The sequence below is a fragment of the Pygocentrus nattereri genome, chromosome 13 (assembly GCF_015220715.1).
Source record: "Pygocentrus nattereri isolate fPygNat1 chromosome 13, fPygNat1.pri, whole genome shotgun sequence".
Taxonomy (NCBI): domain Eukaryota; kingdom Metazoa; phylum Chordata; class Actinopteri; order Characiformes; family Serrasalmidae; genus Pygocentrus; species Pygocentrus nattereri.
The window spans coordinates 4,869,858-4,884,342 of NC_051223.1; the positions used below are offsets into that span (position 1 = coordinate 4,869,858).

General features: G+C 41.5%; 1 protein-coding gene across 1 annotated transcript; it reads left to right on the forward strand.

Moving 5' to 3' along the window:
- Positions 1 to 590: 590 nt before the first annotated feature.
- Positions 591 to 14,485, forward strand: LOC108431379 (endoplasmic reticulum protein SC65-like). Its single transcript, XM_017704464.2, has 7 exons — positions 591 to 1,629; positions 3,945 to 4,094; positions 5,460 to 5,631; positions 6,940 to 7,068; positions 7,678 to 7,823; positions 11,265 to 11,348; positions 12,384 to 14,485. The coding sequence occupies exons 1-7, from the start codon at positions 1,162 to 1,164 to the stop codon at positions 12,534 to 12,536; spliced, it is 1,302 nt and encodes a 433-aa protein (XP_017559953.1). The 5' UTR covers positions 591 to 1,161; the 3' UTR covers positions 12,537 to 14,485.

The following is a 14,485-nucleotide window of genomic DNA, read 5'->3' on the forward strand; positions in this document are numbered from 1 at the left end:
TAAAACTGCTGCAATATCAAGTTTAGCTCAGTTTTGTCAATATTTTCTGGATCAGTATTAATGTTGTTTGTTTCAGCCTTTCTCCAAAACATCTTGCAGCCCATTTAGTTTGGCGAATGGTGTTGGGTTCATTTCTGGCTGATTCCAGGTTGTTTAGCTGTTCTTCTGTCACAGCTGCCGACTGAAAAGCTGTTCTGTGGTGACGACAGTTTAGTAAGTACTTCTTAGCAAAGTAAGAAGTAAAAACGTTCAAATGGCTTGAGCGTCTCCTACAGCTGTCAAAGTCGTTGCTTAGCAACGGCATCTTAGTGGCGTGATACACCATTTGTGAAAAACCTGTGATGTTATGGAGAAATAGCAGCGCAGTTAGAACACTTCTCAACCAATCAGCTTGCGTGGCCGGAACTAACTGTTGTATAAAACATATTGCTGCTGTCGGAAGAAAACCTTGTATGTCAAAAATGGTAACTTTACAGGAGAAGGAAAAAACCTACTTTACTTTCAATGTAAGTTAATGGAATCAGAATTTTTCCCATGTCATTTTGGGTCATTTCTTTTAGACAATTCATCATAAAATTTACAAACAATGTAAAGAGTAACAGATATTTTCAAATTATGTCAAAAAATGCCAAAAATGGAGATACAAGGTTTTCTTCTGACAGCAACGATATGCTGGTTTTGTTGGTGACCAGTCATGTTGATCTATATAGCAGGGGTACCTTAGCCTTATGCAACAAAACTAAAGAAGAAAGTTTTGGACAACATGTCTTGGCATGTTGACTACATTTGGGGTCAGAGGGAGTCATGCAACTTATATTTTTCCAAACTACAGTATTCCTTTAAACAGTAATAACTGTTGAGATGGTTGTGGTCACTGGGATCAGCAACACTGGCTGGGCTGTTTGAAACACCGGCCCCCTTTTGCCTGTTTGCATACAATCTCCTGCACATATTTCGGAAGCCCCAAGTCCCTTAAGTGTTTTCACACGCACACACACACACACACACACACACACATACACACACACACACACACACACAAACACACACACACACACACACACACACACACACACACAGTCTTCCACATCTCCATTTTCGAGGACTCTGAACGTGGTTCAGTTTGGTTATATTTAAACGTGCTGTTATGACAACGGCCAAATGTCCAGCTCTACGATGACCAAGCAGCCATGTGTGGTGGTAGTTTCTTTGTTCCTCATTGTCTGGTTTGCTCTTCCGGAAGCTGTTGTTTCTGGAAACGGCCCCAAAGATTATCCACTGACCCTTGAGTTTGCTTATGGTCAAGCCCTGGACCACTATGTGGCGGAAAACTGGAAAGAAAGCGTCACCTACTTGAAGCTGAGCCTCCGTCTGTACCGGCTCATGAAGGAAAGTGTGGCCTTCTGCTGCAACAGCTGCAGACATGGTGATCTAGACGGCGACCCTGCTGTGGGTCAATCCGCTGACCCGGGGCTTCGGACATTCTGGCACATTCTTCTGCGTGCGTCTTGTGTGAAGAGGTGCAAAATTCGCTTCCCACCCTCTGTGTTCAGACCCCTGGGGAAAGAAATTACAGAGGATTTCGAGAGAAGGACACCATACCAGTATCTACACTTTGCCTATCATGAGGTGGGTGAGCTCTTTTACTTCACAGTCGGAAAGGTTCCTATATATTAATTTATAGAGTAAAAACCTTGTGTTAAATTAAAGGAACAGTTTGGTTAAAAGTCTCACTTGTTTACAAAAAATACCCTCAAAATATCCCAGCTGTCAGAACAAAACCTCGTATCTCCACAGTGGTAACTTTACAGGAGAAGGAAAAAACATACTTTACTTTTAATGTAAGTCAATGGAACCAGAATTTTTTCCAAGCAATTTTGGGCCGTTTCTGTTGGTCCATTCTTCATGACATTTACACACAATGTAAAGGCCAACAAACATTTTTAAATGATGTCAAAAACTGAAAAACGTCAAAAATCGAGATACGAAGTTTTGTTCCAACAGCAGCGATACGCCATATGTCAAAATATGCCACTCCCCTATTTAATCATGTATTGGATATTTAACGCTATGTATAAATGCTTTTTGTTGGTTTGCAATCCACAACAGCAATTATAAAATTATACACACTTTTTGTTAAGAGTTATTTTTTCATGTATTTAAAGATTTCATTTTTCTTTGCCCTTTTAAAAAAAAATCTAATTAAGTGCTTAACTTTCAGAAAATGATACTTTCAATGTCAGTGAGACTAGCAGCCAAACTCATCATGTTAAACTCGCATACTGCCATTTCTGTGTTTTTGTGATCATTTAAATGCTAATTTTAATCATTTTATTTCAAGTTAGAGTACAGATCCCTTAACTTTTCACAGAAATAATAAACAACAACAGTCACTTTATTACTTTTATGGAACATAAATTGAACTCTATTCATGGAAAGTGCCAATACCATTATCAATGCTAATTAACTGACAGTTCAAGCAAAAAAAAACAAAACAAACAAAACAAAACACATTTACAACTTCTCTTTACCCTAATGTAGTAAATCTGCCCAAAAATGGGTGTCTGAAGTTTGCCTCTTGAGTTTTTACTGGAGCTACAAGGCAAATGTAGCTAACAGGTAATGGAAGCGTACGGACACCAATTAACACTGTGCAAACTGCAGGCCTAAATCACTCTACAACGTCCTTAATCTGCGTCAAGTAATTAAAGAACCTAAAATTTCTGACACCTACTGTTATCTACAAACATGGACAAAAGTATAGATAAACTTCAAGTTTCAAGGAAGCTTCTGAGCACTGTCCCTGTCAGGAGGTCATGAGTTCAGTCCCCAATGATGCCACGGCAATCCGTAGCCAGGAGGTCCAAGAGAGCATAACTGACCCCATCTGCTCTCACTCAGTGTGATGCTAGCCTACATGGGCATAACAGAATTGATGGTTAGTGTTCTCCTGCAAGCATGTTGAGCTGTCCAATATGTTGTGTTAGCATCATTCTGAAAAGATTCCACAGAGAAAATCGCTTCACCATCCCAGTTTGGTAGCACTGTGTGATACTAGGAGAGCTAGCAGATGGGAATTGGACACCACTTAGTCAGGGAGAAAAGTTGGGATAAAAAAAAGGGAGGTGAAAGGGATGTGTTGTATTTTTTTTTAGGTAAATATCTGGTGCGCACCAGATACTATCTGGTGAGCACCCAATACTATGTGGTGAGGATTTTTGTCACAGGTGTGTTTAGTTTTTAACGCAAAAGCCAAGTTAACTAGTTATGTACTTTAAGCAACTGAGCACGTAGACAGCGTTCTTGGCTAGGTAGCTAACTGGCTTGTTAGCTAGCTAACAAAAGGCTACTGTTAGCAAGCTGTGGGAACATTGGTAGCTAAGTAGCCTAAACTAAAAGGTAGCTACGAATGTGTCGTTTCACCAAGCCTAAGATGTATTTCACAGAGAACAAAGCAAGCCGTATAGCTAGCTAACCGTATCTAGCAGGGCCTACATTTAGCTGTATCTCTTTGAAAGGGACAAATTGGTAAATTATTAAGGTTTTTATGGCCAAACTTACCTCATCATCTTTAAGTCACTTTATTTGTTCTTGTGCCACCTGGTGTGACTCATAAAAGTCATACATGTCTTCTTCCATGACAGAAAAACAAGAGGATAATTAGCACAGCTCACCACTGGTGCTCACTTGATAGTATCGGGTGCTCACCTGATAGTATCTGCACACTATATATGCTACAACTCATTTTAGCTATGTGAGATGTTTTGTCCAGCATGTCATACAGTGTCTTTATTATCATAGTGTTTGTGTAGCATAAGCTTCCATTAACGTTACCTGTTAGCTACATTAGCCTTCACACATCACTGATCAGCCACATTTGTGGTAAGAGAGACTGTAGACTTTTCTGCTGCACTTTGACAGCGAACTCACGTTGAACTCCTCAGCTAGACGAGACGGAGAACGCTGCGTCAGCAGCACACACGTATCTGCAGAAGAACCCAAACGACACCCTGATGGTGGAGCGCATGAAGATTTACACCAGCATTCCTGGCCTGGAGGACTCCCTCACCAATCACGAAGAGAGACAGTATGAGGTCAGGCTGGCTTTAAAGGACACTCAGAGGACAGAAACACATCAGGCACATACAGTGGTGGACAGTAACTGAGTAAATGTAATTCATTACTGTACTTAAGTAGTTTTTTCTGTATCTGTACTTTACTTAAGTTTTTCCATTTTGGGCGACTTTTTACTTTCACTCCACTACATTTCAGAGTCTAATATCCGACTTTTTCCTCCGCTACATTTTGAGAAATCTGTCGTTCCTTTTGGTTTCTGTGTGTATAAAAACGCAACATGTCAAAACAAAAGAAGCACAAAGCCAGAGCACCAATCAGGGCCCAGCGGTCACTTTGTTCTGAGCTGGTTTTGACCTGTTGGTCATACCGACCCAGTAACCTAACTTTGTGTAAAGAGAGCACAATATAGAAATATGTCCACATATGGAGTCGTGACTGGTGCGTTTCTTTTTTTCTGAATTCATACAAACACTTTCATTTTATAGTAAATTAGTTTGGGCTGGTTTATGTTTATGAACAGACGCCTACAGATCAACACAGTGAAGGAAAACTTATCTGTGATCCTGAGTTTAAAGCCAGTTTTTAATCAGCTTGAAACTAATTTACAAAGTCATCTGAAACTGAAACTTTGCTTGTGTGTAAAAAGTGATTTCAGAGCCACTCGGTTCTCCCTGATGGAAACTGTTTACCTTCAGTGTTTTGTGCTTATGATCATTTTAATAGACGTCAGCGTCACTAATTAATGACGTTCTATTAAAAGACTGGTTTACCAAGAGAGACGCTGGAGGACTTTCACCTGAAATGAGTTCATGAAGCCAGTCTGGTTATAAAAATGATAACAGGACATCAGAGCCAGAATTACTCTTTTAGTACTTTTACTTTATACTTAAGTACATTTGAAGGGAAATACTTTAGTACTTTTACTCAAGTGGAGGTCTAAAGGGAGGAACTTCTACTTTTACTGGAGTAATATTTTACCTTGGGTGTCTCTACTTCAACTCAAGTACATGATTTGTGTACTTCGTCCACCTCTGGCCACATATGACTCGCTGATCAAGAAGGAAGGCATTTTTAGTTATTTACCAAAAATGCTTAATCACATGTTAAATCACACTTGTATGTCTAGAATGGTTATTGTTATTGTCCATATGTGACTAAGATAAGTTAGAGATAAGGGAGACCCATACAGTATATGCTAATATATGTGATATATTTGAAATCCATAGAGTGCCATATATCAGATGTTCATATGGGCTTGGCTGATCGGCAGCATTTAAGATGAGGAGAGAAAGTGTGTGAAACAGATGTGTTGGTGAATTGTCGCTTTAGATGACTTTACTGTCTTGTTTGGACGATGACTAATGTGTTTGTGCTGTGTTTAGAGGAGTTTCCTGACCGCTGTGTTGCTGTTGAACTCCGGAGACTACAGCGGCTCTGTCATTGATATGGAAGAGGCGCTGAGAGAGTATCTACAGGAACACGCTCTGTGTACTGCGGCCTGTGAGGGAGCGGTTGATGTCGTAATGCACCAAGAGCTGTATGCTTCTTTAGCAGGTTAGCATTAGCTTCTCTCACTCCACCCCTACAGCAGTAAAGCACTGAGAGAGTGTTGATTAAATATTTGGGCGATTCGCTTTTGAAATATTCAGTTAGACGATGCTTGTTATAGTTTTGGCAAAGAAGGAGACACTGAAGACATTGCACAGTGCTGAGAGGTCAGTCATCCATTCCGGTAACCTCCCAGAGTTCATCAAGAGTCGTCCCCCCAAACCCCGCACTCCCCACCGCAGGGTCTAGAGTGTTTACCTAACTGCTGAATGTCCTGCTGTTTTGTGCTGTTGTTAGTGAATGGCTAGACTTCTCCCCCCTCCCTGTCTAGAGGGCCAAAGATATACAGTGCCACCTAGAGTTCAGAAGCAGCAACTGTTAAAAGGGAAACGTTTGCTGCTATAACTGGGCTGAAGAACAGAATGGCATAATCTTTTGATGTAAACCAGTCTGATTTCCTTATAGTTATCATTTTATTGCCCAGGCTTAAGTGTCTTCTTCTTCTTCTTCTTCTTTCGGCTGCTCCCTTTAGGGGTCGCCACAGCGGATCATCTGCCTCCATCTTGCCCTATCCATTGCCTCCTCTACTTTCACACCAACCATCTCCATCTCACTACATCCATAAACCTTCTACCTCTTCTCCTTCTACCCGGCAGCTCCATCTCCAACATTCTTTGACCAATATATCCACTATTCCTCCTCAACACATGTCCAAACCATCTCAACCTGGCCTCTCTGGCTTTATCACCAAACTGCTCCACCTTCACTGTCCCTCTGATCTGCTAATTTCTAATCTTGTCCAGCCTTGTCAATCCCAACGAAAATCTCAGCATCTTCATCTCAGCCACCTCCAGCTCTTTTAGACAGAGCCACAGTCTCCAAACCAGACATCATAGCAGGACGCACTACTGTCTTGTAAACCTTCCCTTTCACTCTTGCTGCCATCCTTCTGTCACACATCAGCCCTGACATCCGTCTCCACCCACTCCATCCTGCCTGCACCCTCTTCCTCACCTCTTTTTTGCACTGTCCATTGCTCTGGATGGTTGACCCAAGATATTTGAAGTCATCCACCTTTACGACCTCTACTCCTTGCATCTTCACCTTTCCACCTGCCTCCCTCTCATTCACACACATGTATTCTGTCTTGTCTCTACTGACCTTCATTCCTCTCCTCTCCAGTGCAAACCTCCACCTCTCCAGATTCTCTTCCACCTGCTCTCTACTCTCACCACAGATTACAATGTCATCTGCAAACATCATGATCCATGGAGCCTCCTGCCTGACCTCATCTGTCCTGCGTCCTATTTGCAGATGCTTGCATTGAGGCTCTAAGGTGTAAGGTCAAATGTGAAGAAAACCTGATACCCAGTGTGGGAGGATTCTTTGTGGAGAAGTTTGTGGCTACCATGTACCATCATCTCCAGTTTGCCTATTATAAAAGTAAGTGAGTGTAAAGTATATATGCACAAAATTCTCAATGTTGAAATCACCTCCTTGTTTCTACACTCAGTCCATTTTATCAGCTCCACTGAACATATAGGAGCACTTTGTAGTTCTACAGTTACAGACTGTCGTCCATCTGTTTCTCTGTATACTTTGGTAGCCCCCTTTTACCCTGGGCTTCAGTGCTGTGGTGAGGACCCCCACAGGAACACCGCAGAGAAGGTATTATTTGGGTGGTGGATCATTCTCAGCACTGCAGTAACTGCTGCTGGAGTTTTTAAACACCTCAGTGTCGCTGCTGGACTGAGAATAGTCCACCAACCAAAAATATCCAGCCAGCGGCGTCCTGTGGGCAGCCTCCTGTGACCACTGATGAAGGAGCAGCAGATGAGCTATCATCTCTACATCTACAAGATAGGTGTGTCAGTGGACAGTGAGGGGCCAGTGTTTAAAAACTCCAGTGGTGGTCCTGTGGGGGTCCTGACCATTGAAGAACAAATTAAAAGGGGGGTACAAAGTATGCAGAGAAACAGATGGACAGATGGTAAGTTGAGCTGAAATGTGATGTTCCTGTTTGTCTCTTTTCACCTCTTTCTCTGTCTGCAGTGAATGACGCTCGCAGAGCTGTTCCTTGCGCCTCTAGCTACATGCTGTTCGACCCTTCAGATGAAGTCATGAAGCAGAATATGCACTACTACTATGAATACAGGCAGCAGTGGGGTCTACAGCAGCGCCACTTCTACCCACGACCGGTCAGCACAGTCCAATTCGGTCAATAGTTCAGTGGAAAATCACATTTAAATTACACCAACTACTCAGAGGAGAAGAAGCTAAGGTTAACAAGCTGGCTGAGTATCTATCTTACCTCAGATTGGGTCCTTTTCTCTGCTGAAAGCATAAGAACAGCACGTGCTGTCCATTTTGTGAAGAATGAAGACATAATTTATGTTTTCTTTGTGATTTGGTAGAAGACTGAGGTAAGAGTGCTAGCCTGGTTGTATTTATTAGCCTATAGATCAATGCCTAGGTTTGGTCCTATGTAGAGCCATTTTCAAAAATGTTCTATATGAACTATATTCAACACATTCTCCATCAATCTGCAGAACCCATTCTATGCAGAGAACCCTTTAATCGTTCTTTGAGTGTTCATGGTTGTATATAGAACCATTTTCTTTCATAAAGAACCCTTGAAGAACCATTAGAAGTTAAGTGATCCTTATTAGTCCCACAATAGGGAAACTTCACCTCTGCATTTAACCCATCTGTGAAGTGAAACACCACATACACACTAGTGAGCACACACACTAGGGGGCAGTGAGCACACTTGCCCGGGAGGGGTGGGCAGCCCTATCCGCAGCACCCGAGGAACAGTTGGGGGTTAGGTGTCTTGCTCAAGGACACCTCAGTCATGTAATGTTGGCTCTCGGGATCAAACTGTCGACCTTCTGGTCACTGGTTCCCTAACCTCATTATAAGTGAGTATAAGCCTCTGCAAGTGCTGAGTAACTGGTAGAACTGCATTAAACGTCTTTTTACACTCAGCATGACAACTAAGACTCGGTTCTTCTCTTTTTGGATCCATCTGGTCCAAAATAAAATGCCGAAGCTCCAGTGTGAGAGGTGAGAGCACCAGCAAAGCCATTCAGGTGGTGATCAAGCTGTTAGCGTGAATGCAATGGCCAGTTTAGAACCTCAGTGAGAGGCCTGCGGGTGGTCAATGAATTTTCAATGCACTTGTTGAGAGGTGAACTTGTGACCGCTGCACTCCTAAAAAAAAGTCAGTTCTTCAAGAGTTATTTAGGAAAGTGAATGGTTCTATTTAGTAGCAGCTACATCACATGCTTAAAAAGATGGTTCTTCAAGAGAAGAACCCTTAAAGAACCCTTTTTTTGTGTAGAGCAGAACAGGGCTGGGTTTTCTGAAAGTACATACGCTGTTCAGTGCTGTTAGCATGATTTATACAGTTGTAGCCATTGTACACACCTTGAAAAGATGGTACTCCAGGGGTTCTTTAGTAAAGAAAATGGTTCTAAATAGAACCATGAATTCGATATAGAGCCATTTCATGCCTAAATTATTCTTTGCATGGTGAAATGGGTCTTTAGGCTGATGGAGGATGCAATATAGATGGTTCTGTATAGCACCAAAAGGGTTCTGCTATTGTTCTGTTGTGAAGATTCTAACAACAAGCATAAAATGATTCCATATAGAACAATTCCTTTACTAAAGAACCCTTAAAGAACCCCCCTTTTTTGTATGCGTAGAGCATGACTGGGCTGGGTTTCCTGAAGGTAGAGAAGCTGTTCAGTGCTACTAGCATGATTTGTACACTTGTAGCTGCACATGGTTCTATATAGCATTGTATCTTGATACTGTAACAATGGAAGAACCCTTTGTGGTGCTATTTAGAACCTTTTTATCAAAATGGCTGTTCAGATTGATGGAGAATGTGCTGTAGATGGTTCTATATAGCATCTTCTATTGTTACAAACTTGACACCGCAATCCTTTTTTGGTGCCATATAGGACCTTTTTCAAAACTTTCTACATAGAACCATCTACAGCACATTCTCCATCAATCTGAAGAACAATTTCACCATGCAAAGAACCCTTTAATCACGCAAAAGTTTCTTTGCGTGATTAAAGTTCTAGAGCCATTTTTGGTAACACGTTCATAAAGTTACATGACACCTACATAAGCTTGTCCTAACAACTGACACAGCCCTACATACCTTTATAAATGCTTATTCCAACAGGCGTCATCTGTCATAAAGGCTACTTTAGCTGACTTTGATCAAAATTGGCAAACATATGCTTTATAGCGAATGATGCCTGTTGGAATAAACATTCATAAATGATTTTTATGCACTATGTATGTAGGGTTATGTCAGTTGTTAGGACAAGCTTGTAGCTGTCATGTAGGCATATGAACAGCACCCTACAGTAAAGTGTTACTCCATTTTCTTTACTAAGGAACCCTCGAAGAACCATCTTTTTTGAGAGTGTATAAAGAATTTTGGTAACACTGTATTAATGTCACGTTTGTAAGCAATTAATAAAGTGTAGTAAACATAGCTATGCAGTGTAATTCAGTGTATTTACATTTCTATAAACACATTTATAACATGCTATAATGCATTCATAAGGCATTATAAACATGGTTATAAATGTTTATAAAAATTAAATCCTGAATATTCAGATGCTCCAAACAGGCTCTCCAGACATAAGACATTACATTACATCACAGCAAACCAAGTACCCATCAGTCCCGTCCCTTGAAACCCCTCCGAAATCATGAACGTGAAGTCACTGTGGAGTGAAGGCCTGGAGAGGGAGAGGGGAGATAGTAAAATGCTGTCATTGTAATTTGTTCCTTCACTGGTTCTAACATCAAGCACTAGAACCCTTCACTCTCTAACACTACACGATATTACAGTAATGCTAATTTCTGATAGCAATGGATATTGGGTTTGCAGTGTTAAGTTAGTGCCAAGCTAACGGTGGTGTACATTAAATTTCCCACATTGGGTGAAACACCACTGATGGCAGCACTAGTTTAAAATCCATAATCCCCCCTCCACCAAACTTTACACTTGGCACAATGCAGTCAGGCAAGTACCGTTCTCCTGGCAACCACCAAACTCAGAGTCATCCATCAGATTGCCAGATGGAGAAGCGTGATTGGTCACTCCAGAGAACACGTCTCCACTGCTCTAGAGTGCAGTGGCGGCGCTTTACACCACTGCATTCCACGCTTTGGTGTTGTAAGGCTTGGATGCAGCTGCTCAGCCATGGAAACCCATTCCATGAAGCTCTCTACGCCGTTCTTGAGCTAATATGAATGGAATTCACTGAGCTCCTGAGAGCGACCCATTCTTTCACTAATGTCTGTAGAAGCAGTCTGCAGGCCTAGGGGCTCGGCTTTATACACTTTGGAAGTGATTGGAACACCTGAATTCAATGATTTGAATGGGTGAGTGAACACTTTTGCCAATATAGTGTATTTACAGCATGTTTTTAATGCCTTATGAATGCATTATAACATGCTATGAGTGTGTTTATAGATGCTTACAAATGGGACATTCACAGAAAGTTACCAGAATTTCTAACGGCTACACTGCTTTCATCATGCGCAGTGTTTTTGTTAGACCAGTGAAATGGAAAACATGTTATATAATGTTTCTTGTTTCTCAGGAGGCAGAACGATATTTTAATCAAACAGCCACACAGAGGCGGATGCTGGAGTATACAGAGAAATACCTGCAGCAGCACGACGAGGTATGTGTGCAGGTTAGCTCTGAATATGTACCGGTACTTGTTTATGACCGTGTGGGCACAATCGAGGATCGAGGTGAAACCTGTTCTCCCTCTGAAACACAGAATTATGACTGCAGCATTAATATTGTAGGCATTTTAGTTGAATTTGCACTTGTAATCAAGGTATTAGAAATTGTTATTAATAATAATACTTTCTAATAAGTGGGGCACCACTCTGAGAGTGGATAGCCTCTCTCACTAAGCATGACCTTTTATGGTGACCTTGCATTAGATACACTGAGTTACTGTACTTATCATGTAACCATGCTTATATACACCGATCAGGCATAACATGATGACCACCTCCTTGTTTCTACGCCATAGTTACAGACTGTAGTCCATCTGTTTCTCTGATACTTTGTTACCCCCTTTTACCCTGTTCTTCAGTGGTCAGGACCCCCATGGACCCTCACAGAGCAGGTACTATTTGGGTGGTGGATCATTCTCATCAGCACTGCAGTGACACTGGCATGATGGTAGTATGTTAGTGTGTGTTGTGCTGGTACAAGTTAATCAGACACAGCAGTGCTGCTGGAGTTTTTAAACACTGTGTCCACTCACTGTCCACTCTATTAGACACTCCTACCTTGTCAGTCCTCCTTGTAGATGTAAAGCCAGAGACGACAGCTCATCTGCTGCTCCACAGTTTGTGTTGGTCATACTCTAGTCCATCATCAGTTGTCACAGGACGCTGCCCACAGGGCGCTGTTGGCTGGATATTTTTGGTTGGTGGACTGTTCTCAGTCCAGCAGTGACACTGAGGTGTTTAAAAACTCCAGCAGCACTGCTGTGTCTGATCCACTCAGACCAGCACAACACACAAACTAACACACCACCGCCAGTGTTACTGCAGTCCTGCAATTGATCCACTATACAAATAGTGCCTGCTCAGTGAGGGTCCATGGGGGTCCTGACCACTGAAGAACATAGAAACGAGGAGGTGGTCACAAAGTTCTGCCTGGTTCCTCAGAACTTAAACTTCTTTTATTCATCTAGGAAGTGGTGTGGACCAATGAGGAACGCTCAGGGGAGAAGAGCATCTCTCTGGATCAGGAGTTTGAAGGGAATGGAGATTATGAAGAAGGCATCTATGCAAAATGGAGTCAGGAACCCAAGAGTAAATGGGACTCTGGAGAACCAGAGGACTGACAACTTATGACAATCTGACAATCTATGTAAAATGTTCTACGTCAACCCAGCTCTGGTCCTGGAGAGCTGGTGTCCAGGTAGTTGCCCTACTGAAAGCCAGCTCAAAAAACTGGCAATTTAACAGGTTGAATCAGGTGTGTTTGAGCAGGTAAACCACCAGACTGTGCTGGACACCAGCCCTCCGGGACCAGAGGTGTCCCCATGATCTGTGTAAAGAAATAGAGTTTAGGGATTAAACAGATAAAGACTAATATTATGCTATTATAGCACTGCACATCATGAGAAAAGCTCATTATAGAAAGTTGATCCAGAATGAAAACATTTGTTGGAAGGCACTGCTTGATGACTACATTTGTTAAAGCAGTATTTCAGCCTAATTTTAAACAGCCAGTTGTTTTTTTTTTATCATGTTATTTTGTATAATGTAAAATTTTATCCATCATCATGATGGCTGTTATTGTATTATCCTATTTTGTTATCCTATCAGGTTTTATTCAGTACTTCAGGTGATGATGGGGCAGTTCAGCTTAGTTTTGGAGAGAATTTTGTTGAGCTCGGGTCAGTTTCACACAAGGTTTTTTGGGCTTGGGACAGTTTTGGACAGAACTTTGCTGGGCTCTGGTCAGTTTTGTGAAGAATTTTTTTGGGCTCGGGTTAGTTTTGGAAAGAATTTTGTTGAGCTTAGGTCAGTTTCAGACAGTATACTGCTGGGCTTTGTCAGTTTCAGACAGAATTTTCTTGGGCTTGGGTCAGTTTCAGACAGAATTTCGTTGAGCTTGGGTCAGTTTCAGACAGAATTTTGTTGGGCTCGGGTCAGTTTCGGACAGAACTTTGCTGGGCTCGGGTCAGTTTCAGACACAAAACCTGGATGCGATTTGGCTGGGGTCAGGTGCAAAGTCAAAACATGATGCTGCGTGTTGGTTTTGGCTCAGACTGAAAGTTTAAATTTCAGACAAATTAAACCTCTTCAACTCCTGATTAATAATAATTCTCTACCTTCTTTTTTACCTTGGCTAGCTCAAAAATAAAAACAATACATATCGTACCATCTAAAAGACAAATTTCAGATTTTCCTGTAAACTTTCATCTAAATGTAATTACTCTTACCCCTCCAATAATCCAGAGAAACTACTCAGCTCAAAGACGTGATACTGCGCTTCACAGGGAAGTATCTCAAGTACAGAAGCAAAGGCTTAGTGATATCCTGGTCAAGTAGACATAAATGGAATTCATCGATATATTTTTTTACAAATATAAAAACTCTACCTTAAATTGGGATTTCAGTATTTTTTCCCACATTTTTAAACAAGTAAAAGGTAAACACAAAGTCATACAGAGTGGTTTGATGTGAAATGCTCCTATCTAGACAAACCGAGCCAGAATTGTTCACAGTGGTGGTGATAGGAACCAGATGTCTGAATTTAATACCCCTAAAAGCTCCTTCCCAGATAATTACTACATGAAATGGTTGTGAATACGCTGCCTGATAGTTTTGGCCTTTTTGCACAGAATAAAACATCATGAACCCCAGAGTCGTAACAGTCTAAGACTATTTTAACCTGCCTGGCTATATTTGTGTTGTAGACCACCACTGTAAAGTCAGCAATATTATCTACAACAAACCATTCTGAATACTTTTGTTTACATCTTAACCTCTAAATGATGCAGAGATTTTGGAAAATCCCCTTTAAAGCTTTCCTTTGTAAACCTGTAAGCACTACTTTCACAGTATCAATACACAACACACACAGAAGGCTTTTCATATTGTCGTTTTATTTCAGTCTCTTAAACAGCATGGGCTCTCTTCAAAAACCAACTCTTTTCAAAGGGTCACAACAGGCTGTCCAGTCTGCAGGAAACGGACTCACCTCCTTTCAAGCTAATCACAAGAGTCACCGCATTCATCAAAACTCCTTTCTAAAGGAATGGAACTGAAGTTCAAATGTAAA

Coding starts and splice junctions, on each gene's coding strand:
- LOC108431379 (XM_017704464.2), top strand. CDS start 1,162: ATGTCCAGCTCTACGATGACCAAGCAGCCATGTGTGGTGGTAGTTTCT. Junction 5,632..6,939: donor GCTGTATGCTTCTTTAGCAG/GTTAGCATTAGC, acceptor TCCTATTTGCAG/ATGCTTGCATTGAGGCTCTA. Junction 7,069..7,677: donor CCAGTTTGCCTATTATAAAA/GTAAGTGAGTGT, acceptor CTCTGTCTGCAG/TGAATGACGCTCGCAGAGCT.